The following is a 9,394-nucleotide window of genomic DNA, read 5'->3' as shown; positions in this document are numbered from 1 at the left end:
AGAACATTTAATAGGCATACAAGGCGCGCTTTATCGCAATCTTGAAAAATTAGGTTATGTGTTTTGAAAAGAGTTGTGCAGGTTATGGATTCTTGATCTGAAAATCGGCCTCGTGGCAACTCTTGCAATGCGCGAGTTTGGTGCATTTCGCGGTTCTGGTCTTGAGTTGTTTTGTTCCTAGATAGACTATTAGAGCAATTTTTAGCCCACCCATCTCAGTGATAACTGAAATTCAGGCAACTACAACAAAAAAGCTAAACAATAAAAATTAGGCGTGAGAATAGGTGGGCTAAAAAAACTAGCAAGTCGAGTCGCACTTTTTAATCTAAAAATCTAATCTACCTACGACTGAGGCCGAGATAGCGACACAAACATGATCTTTTTGTGGTATTTTGTCAACTGTTACGACCGTGATACATATTAGCTATTGCAATGTCATTACATCATATAGAACTTAACGAAAATCCTTGCATGTGTTTGTTTTATTTGTAGGAAATTCTCTACCATCAAGAAGTCTCAAAGAGACAAGCAGTATCCCTGTGTCTCCATTGAAGCGTGTTCAGAACAGGCTCTATGACAGCACAGATGATTATTTTGGAACTAGCCAATATACCAGTGGAACAACATTTACCCGTGATGGGATTACCGACGGCGAAGAGCCATCCCTTCAAGCTAAATTGAAGAAATCGTTTAACATCGGAAAGAAACTTTTGAGGAGAGGAGATAATCTACTAAAATTATTAAAAAAAGTAAAAAAGGTAAGGTCAGATTACGAGCTTAGGGGCTTATCTTCCCAGAGCTTATCCCAGCTTCTGTAGCGTCAATCTACTCGCAGTATTGTCACACCGAGCAGTGTCCCCTTCCTCTTTCCCGGGACACAACCCAATGGCACTGTCATAGTTCAAGCTGGAAGCATTCGATCTACGGACATGGCACATGCTACTATTCTTACATGAGGGATTTGCAGGAGTTTTGGCCTTTCATTCCTGTAGTCGTTCTGATCTTAGCTCATCAGTGGAGAGGATATAATTATTCGGAATATATAATTAAAAAAGATGCGTCATTAATGTCGCACTCGACTCTACTCAAACTCAAAAACATAGGAGCAATCTTGAACCCTGAATCTGATACCAACTGGGGCTCGTTAGGCAAGATCTAATATCTTTGCTTGACGTCAACTTTCAGATTATTCCTCCCGATAACAATTGGGCTCAGACCGAAATGACTTCTGATGAAACTCAGCACTTTGAGCCTGAATCCTTCATCCAGAGGGGATCTGGTGCGAGTCAAGATGCGGATTCAGAGTCTAGCAGTGACTGGGCTTTTAATGAACGCGAATATGACGCTTCTGGTTCTGGGGATCAGCAAGAATTGGAACGTGAGTCTGAAACTAGTGTGCGTCACTTACTTTGCTTAGAATTATAGTTACCGGTATAAGATAACGAACACCTTTCATTCATGCTAAATGCGGGAAACTATCAGCCTTTTCTAGAAAGAAAAAAAATTTTGAACACCGATACTGGAAAATATCGAGCTCTTGCCTTGAGGCAACTCTTGTAATGCACGAGTTTAGTGCATTTCGCGTTACCGGTCTCAGATTCGTTTTGTATCTAGATAGGCTATATGAGCAATTTTTAGCCCACCAATCTCAGTGATAGCTGTCGCTAAATTTTAGACATCTGGAATTCAGGCAACTGTTACTACAAAAAACTAAACAATGAAAATTCACCTTGAGAATAAGTGGGGCAAAAGACCAGCAAGTCGATTGCACTTTTTAATCTTCCACTCTTTTTAAATGAAGAAAAATGCGATAATCTAACTACTGAAGCCCTATTCACGCTAAAAGATAAATGCAAATAGCTAATATTTTTCTCCTAATGGAATCAGTCAGTATCGATCGCCCCCGAGGGACTGGGACGGGGGTGTCGAAGGATTTAAGAGGAATTCAGAGGAACGGAGGGGAAGGGGGGGGTTGTTGTCGCCAACAGAGTATCAAGGGAGTATTATATAATAAGCTTAGTTATGCACGCATTCTGATTGGTTCTCACTTATGATCTAGTGGAGGACAGACGTATGATGACATCATCATTAAAACTTTTTTAAATTCTCTATTATATAAAACAAATAGATTCCAAGTTGCCGTGCGTCTGTTCAGTAATAGATCACAGAGGACGTCAAAATGTGGTAAGAACATCATTGACACACTCAGCTGCACCTCGTGTGCCACTATTTTTGTTCTTACCACATTTTGACGTCATCTGTGATCTATTACTGAACAGACGCACGGCAACTTGGAATCTATTTGTTAACTATAAAAATCTGACCGCCAATTAACTGCGGGGGGTGCTAAGAATATAACAAGGCCTAAGTAGGGGGGAGGGGATTAGGTAAAAATTTTTACTATTGAAATCCTCTACCCCCCCCCCCCCATAGTGTTTTCCACTTGCTTTAACTGCATACGCTGAGAAATATAAGAAACAGAACAAGATTTTTCGAAATCGCCTTTAGATCCGAGAGATATAAATATATATGAATAAAAATACGATAAAACGGTAACGACTTAAAATACAAGTTCAAAAACAAAAACCTCCACAATGCGACTAAAACTGAAAAAAAGCCACGCGAGAAATCGTACGCGTAACTTGCTTACGAACTGGTCAAATTTAAATGTCTCAAAGCGCGTGCGCTAATCGCACGAAACGCCAGTCCGGTACTTTCTTCTTGACATTTTCCCCCTCCCCACACTGGGAGGTAGTCCTAGTGTGTTTCTAAATAAGTGATTAACAATTAATTCCAAGCGGAATTAGTTTATTAATTGGTCTCACGACAGTTTTGACGCCACACGCAACTTTAGTTACACGGGTGTGGCCATCACGTTCAGCCAACACAGCAAAATTGAATCAAACATCTGTCATTTTCTTTTTTTTCTTTTCTTGCGTATCTTTTGTCCTTTTATGTTATATTTCTTCATTTCCGTTATATTTCCAGTCTAATTAAATTTAGTCAGTAAAGAAAAAATAAATAAATAAATAAATGAATAAACAAATTTGACCCGCCTCGATTAGCATTTGCTATCTGCGGGTCAAAGGAATATCTCGTAAATATGTAAGAAAATGAAAAATAAAAGTGTGAAAGTGTGTGTGATACACATCAGCAATTCGTCCTAACGCCAACGTCCTCTTGGAGTATCGGGTTGAATCACCTGGTGGATTGAATCTCCATGTCAGTCCAAGTTCCGCTGTCTTGCACTGAAGGTGTCGTCGGTCTAACTGGCTGGTTAGTTTCGTTATCTCTCCCACTGCACCCACGAAATTTGTGCCTCTGTCGCTTATCACTTCCTTAGGAACTCTATGGCGACTGGTGAAACGGGCGAAGGCGTTTAAGAAAGTGTCGGTATCGAGTCCCCAGGCCATCTCTAAATGCGCTGTTAGAGTTTCCAGGCAAGTAAAAAGGCACAGCCACCTCTTCTGTCGTGTTTTCCGCGTCCCTGAAGAGTGTACAAAGGACCAGCAAAATCTGCGGCTGTTTGGGCGAAGGGTCTGAAGCTGAAACGGGGTCTCGTTTTCGGGAGTGGCGCCATAATCTGACAAGCTGGCTTGCTTCGTCTTCTCTTACATTCATTACATTCGTGATCCCACTCGCGAATCTCCTCTCGTGCGGCGATGATCCAAAATCTCTCACTCAACTGACAAAGAATGAAGTTTACTCCGGCAGCATGGTTTCCTCTCTCGTGATAGTTCTTCATGATAAGTTTCGTCACCCAGTGTCCACGAGGCAAAATGATGGGAAATTTAGTATCATATTGGAGAAAATCTGCGAACTTTAATCGACCATCACTCCGGATAACTCCATCATCGTCGATGCAAGGGTTAAGCGTTATCAACTGGCTTTTCTTTGGTATCGGTTTCCCTGAGCTCAAAGCGTCGTACTCATCACAGAAGGCTTCGCGCTGTGCTAAGCGCACTATTTCGTCTTCAGCATCCTTTATTCCTTCGGGCAACAGTTCCATACTTGCATTCCTGTTGTTTCTGTTGCGCATGTTGTGTAATACTCTTCTCACTCTCGCGTGTACTCGAACCAAACGCGTCCAACTGGAATACCGTTTCGGATCAAGTCTCCACACTCCTGGTGTGTTGTTCTGTTTCGGCGCAGTTTCTTTCCGAAGGTTACACGTCATAAGGGTTGCACAGGCATTCGTGTCCTCTTTCCTCTTCGAGGTTCTTATCTCTGGCATTTTACAAGGTCTATCCGGGACTTTTATCTTTCACCACTCACTGAAATCATTTGTAAGCCAATCAGGGCCATTCCACCACAAGGAACATTCGGCTAACTCTGAAGGCGAGGCCCCTCTCGTGCATAAATCGGCTGGATTCTCTACGATAGAGACATGCTGCCACTGCGACGGTTCAGTGAACATCTGTATTTCACCAATTCGGTTGGCCACGAACGGTTGGAAATCTTTTCCACGCCCTCGAATCCACCATGGGACATCTTTACTGTCAGAGTAGAACGTCACGCTCTGCATTGGTGCTTCTAATACCCCGTTCACACCATCAAATCATGTCTAATTAAACTAATACCCCGTTCACACCATCAAATCATGTCTAATTAAACTAATACCCCGTTCACACCATCAAAACATGTCTAATTAAACTAATACCCCGTTCACACCAAAGCTTAAACATGTTTAAAATTTGTTTTCATAAACAGATTTAACAAGACTGGCCGTTCACACTGCGGGCGCGTTTAATAAAACGCGTCTAAAACCATGTTTAACAAAACTACCTCGCGACGTAGTTTAACAATCGTGTTTAATAAAACACATTCAAAATGGCGGCAGAAACCAAAACGCGCGGAAGAGTTTGGGAGCACTAAGAAACCCTCCTGTTGCTTGAATAGTGGGGAGACGTGAAGATCCAGCTCCAGCTAAAATTATGCACAAGAAAAAAGCCAGTGTGGCTAGAAATTGCGGCATATCTTCGAGCTGCAGGCTATGAAGACAGAGACGACGGCAGCTGCAAGACACGAATTCGCACTCTGATAAGCGCCTATTCCTAAGTTCTCTATCGCTCCAGCCTTAGCAGGTCTCCTGCAATAAGGATTGAGACCTGCTTTTACTCCAGACTCGAAGTAAACTTGGGCTGCATTGAAATAGTTGCCGCGTCAACAACAATAAAAAGACATCTGCGGTGGAGGTATCGATAGAGTCGTCCGCCTGGAAAGCTTTGCGCGATTTTATTCGATTTTTCGGCTTTCTTCTCTCCATGTTTTCCCAAACAAAAGCACAATATTTCGCCAATCTGCCATTTTGTTTACATTTTACATGTCGTGGCTGTATAATGTTGTAACATTTTACGTCAATTACAATTATACGAACGCGAGGCTGAGCATGAACAGGAGGCTGCATTGTTGTCAGCTATTGTTGTTCGGTGTGAAGGGGTTGATCAGTTAACCATGTTTAATGAAACATGGTTTCGTTAAACTTTGTTTAATTAGAAAAAAGGGGTAAAAGTTTAATGAAACTATGTTTTTTGTAAACACGGTTTTAGACGTGTTTTCTTAAACGCGCCCGCAGTGTGAACGGCCAGTCTTATTAAATCTGTTTATCAAAACAAATTTTAACCATGTTTTAAGCTTTGGTGTGAACGGGGTATAAGACTGTCAGCAAGGACCGTTTGAAACGCAGGCCTACAATCGCACCCATGAGTTCCAGTCTGGGTGCTGCCATCGGAGTGAACGGAGTGAACTTTACTCTAAGCTGCAATCAGGCGACTGATTACGGTATCGTTATCGTATTCGCAGCGCATACAGACAGCTGCACCATAAGCTTGTTGAGAGGCATCAAAAAATGTCACAATGTGCTTCGACTTGACAGGCTCTGGACGTCGTAGACACCGGGGAATCTTCACCTCTTGCAGACTTTTCAATCGCTCCAACCAATCCCTGATTTTGTCTGCTATTTCATCTTGAACTTCGTCTTCCCAGTCGTAGCCTCGCATCCGTCCACAGTCCCTGGAGTAGGATCTTGGCCATAATAACGTATGGGCATACAAATCCTAGCGGGTCAAAAATCGTTGCTACTTTACGCAAGACGTTTCGCTTCGTTATCTGAAATTCCGGGGACACTGCAGAAGCGGTGACGGTAAACACATCTTCAGTACTGTTCCACGAAATTCCAAGTGTCTTCGTTATCGGAGCTTGACCGCCGTTAATAACGATCTCTGTGGCGCGCTCTTCTGTCGGAATCGCTTCAATAATTTTCGGTGAATCAGAGATCCACTTCCTGGCTTACATGCCGGCAATTACCCATAGTGCTTTCAATTGACGGTACAGCTCCGCTCCTTCATCATTGTTTTCAACACTGTCAATAGAATCGTCCATATAGGTTGACTTAAGGACGGTCTCAGTGGCAAGGGGATAGCGGTCTTGGTTTCTTCGAGCGTTCTCCTGCCCAACAAACTGCGACTCCATAGGGTCGGAATTCTTTCCAAAAACTACACGGCTAAACTCGAATACGTCTGGCTCCCGGTTAGGATCAAGGTCTCTCCAAAACAGTTGGAAGTGGGATCGGTATTGCTCCTTAATCTCTATCTGGAGATACATTTCTTTTATGTCGCAAGCGACACCGACAGGATTTCGACGGAAACGGACAAGGACGTTGAAAAGATCTTGCTGTAATTTCGGCCCAGCATGGATCATGTCATTTAAGGAAATACCATCACATTTAGCGGCATCGTCAAATACGATTCGAACTTTCCTTGTCGATTTATCCATTCTCACGACCGGAAAATGGGGCAAAAACCATACTTTAGCTGGCGGCTGTTCTTCCGAGGGTACCTTTCGTAAATATCCCTTTTCAACATAGGCCAGAATAGTTGCTTGATATTCTTAGGCGACGCGGCCGTTTTTCTTCAGATTTCTTTCGGTGCTTCAGAGGCGAGAGAGTGCCATGGGTTTAGCGTCAGGGAGATCGGGTTTGTTTTCTTTCCAAAGGACGGCTACACGATATCTTCCATTTTCGTACTTGAGGAAATCTTTCACTTTGCCTAAGGCTAGTCTTTCTTCTTCGGTGAATACGAGTCTGCCATCGCGGTCTGTGCCAGACTTCTCGATTACCCAGAATCTCTTTCAGCTTTTGTCAAGGTCACAACAGGATTCTTTTCCCTCGCTCCAAATAAGTTCTCTAGTGGACAAGGAACGGATAACGTGAGATCGTGTTCTCGCGGTCTCGTTTTCGTCAGGCGCACCAATACAGCTTCACGGAGATCAACGTGCGAATAATGGAGTTCAGCGTTATCAATGCCAATCAAAAGATCGACAAGTCCATCATTTGCCGGCTTGGGAAAATTGCACTGGGTCAGATGCAGCCATTTATTCTGATGGTCGTTCCATTTCACAACATTGTAATTGCCAGTGACTTTCTGCGGACACGTTTTTGTGCTTATTTCCTTTGAAAACTTGTCATCTACAGTTTCGATTTCAATTTTTATTGGCATGGACTGAAAAGTTTCGACGGTGTTATTGAGCACATAAACTTGAAATTTTTCGAATGGCTCTTGCAGTCCCAGTATCCCAGCAACCGCTTCGTTTAGGAAAGTTTCGTTCGATGCATCGTCTAGGATGGCGTTTATTTTTACTTTTCTTCCATTAGCCTTCATCCACACAGGGACGAATAAGACTCAGTCGGCGTTTTAGCATCACAGCTGGTCAGGGTCACCGCGGGCGCCCCCTCCCGTGGAACATCTGGGCGTCTCCCATCGTCAGCATGAGGCAACATTGTCATCGGTGCGGTTTCTGACAAAACTTCACTTCCATGAAGAAGGCGGTGGCGATTTCGAGAACAACCATCTATTCCACACGTGCGGGCCTTTGGGCAATCTTTCCTCTTATGATCAGAGGCTAGGCAACGAGAACACAACTTTTTTTCTTTAGTGATCTTCCAGCGGTCTCGTTTAGTTGATCTTCTCGGTCGTGTTATCGCTTAATGGAGCGTTCATATTCATGACTTTGCACGCGCGGACTTTTATCGCACTTTGTCCCACTTCGATCGCTCTTCATACGTCCTTTTCGATGTTTTCTGACTCTTTAAAAGCTTCGTTTTTCCCAGTGTCTTCTCCGACTTCGACATAGAAAGAAAGCAGACAGTTCCTCTAAAATTTCTTGTGCGTCTTCAAGGGCTGCCCTCAACTGCTCAATCATACTTTCTATGTCCGTTACTTCGGAATCCTTCACGCATAGTCTTTCTAACTCATGTCTGAATTTTGTCTCTTTTGTCTTTGCGGAGCGTTTCTTCCTCTAATCTGAATTAACAGAACGTCGTTTTCCTTCTGTTTGTCGACTCCATTCGCAATTTTGTCATTTTTCTCGGTAAATTCGGTAACATCGCTGTCCTCGGATTCGGCAGCCATAATGCACAACTCAAAACTCAGAAACTAAAATCGCAAACGAAACTTCAAACAAACACCAGTTCATACCTTTCTCCCATTGTGGTCGCTAGAAATGTTTGGAGGCGAAAACGAAAATCTCCTTTAAAAGCAGGCACGTTTAATCGGTAACAAGACGGTAAAATGGTAACGGCTTAAAATACAAACTCAAAAACAAAAGCCTCCAAAATGCGACTGAAACTGAAAAAAAGTAACGCGCAACTTGCCTACGAACTGGTCGAATTTAAATGTCTCAGCGCGCGCGCGCTATTCGCACGACAGTCCAGTATTTTCTTCTTAACAGGCACAATCATGATTTTCTGTAGCGTGTCGTTAACTTTACTTAAATTTCTATGACCGTAATATATATTAGCAGTGTCATTTCATCATAAAGAACTCAACGAAAATCTTTGCATGCGTTTGATTTACCTGTAGGAAATTTTCTACCATCAAGAAGTCTCAAAGAGACAAGCAGTATCCCTGTGTCTTCATTGAAGCGTGTTCAGAACAGGCTCTATGATAGCACAGATGATTATTCTGGAACTGGCCAATATACCGGTGGAACAACATCTACCCATGATGAGATTACCGACAGCGAAGAGCCATCCCTTCAAGCTAAATTGAAGAAATCGTTTAATATCGGAAAGAACCTTATGAAGGGAGGAGATAACCTACCAAAAAAATTAAAAAGTACAAAAAAGGTAAGTTAGATTATCAGAAATTTGCAGGAGTTTAGCCTTTCATTCCTGTAGGCGTACTGCTCTTCTTTAAGGCTGATCAGTGGATGGGATATAATTATTCGAAATATATATATATAATTAAGAAAAAGATAAGTCATCAATGTCGCACTTGACTCTACTCCAACTCAAAATACAGAAGCAATCTTGAACCCTGAATCTGATACCAAATGGGGCTCGTTAGGCAAGATCTGACATCTTTACTTGACGTCAACTTTCAGATTACTCCTTCCG

At 42.7% G+C, this 9,394-nt stretch overlaps 1 protein-coding gene across 1 annotated transcript; it reads right to left on the bottom strand.

Annotated features, from left to right (window-relative positions):
• Positions 1 to 3,427: 3,427 nt before the first annotated feature.
• LOC131798748 (uncharacterized) lies at positions 3,428 to 6,774 on the bottom strand. The gene is made up of 3 exons (XM_059116416.2): positions 6,307 to 6,774; positions 5,781 to 6,056; positions 3,428 to 4,261 (listed from the first exon to the last, which is right to left on the bottom strand). Exons 1-3 carry the CDS (start codon positions 6,772 to 6,774, stop codon positions 3,428 to 3,430), a joined length of 1,578 nt encoding a protein of 525 aa, XP_058972399.2.
• Positions 6,775 to 9,394: the final 2,620 nt, after the last annotated feature.

Source organism: Pocillopora verrucosa, chromosome 11, assembly GCF_036669915.1.
Source record: "Pocillopora verrucosa isolate sample1 chromosome 11, ASM3666991v2, whole genome shotgun sequence".
Classification (NCBI taxonomy): Eukaryota; Metazoa; Cnidaria; class Anthozoa; order Scleractinia; family Pocilloporidae; genus Pocillopora; species Pocillopora verrucosa.
The sequence above is the reverse complement of the archived record's forward strand: the minus strand, read 5'-3'. Positions and strand labels throughout refer to the sequence as shown.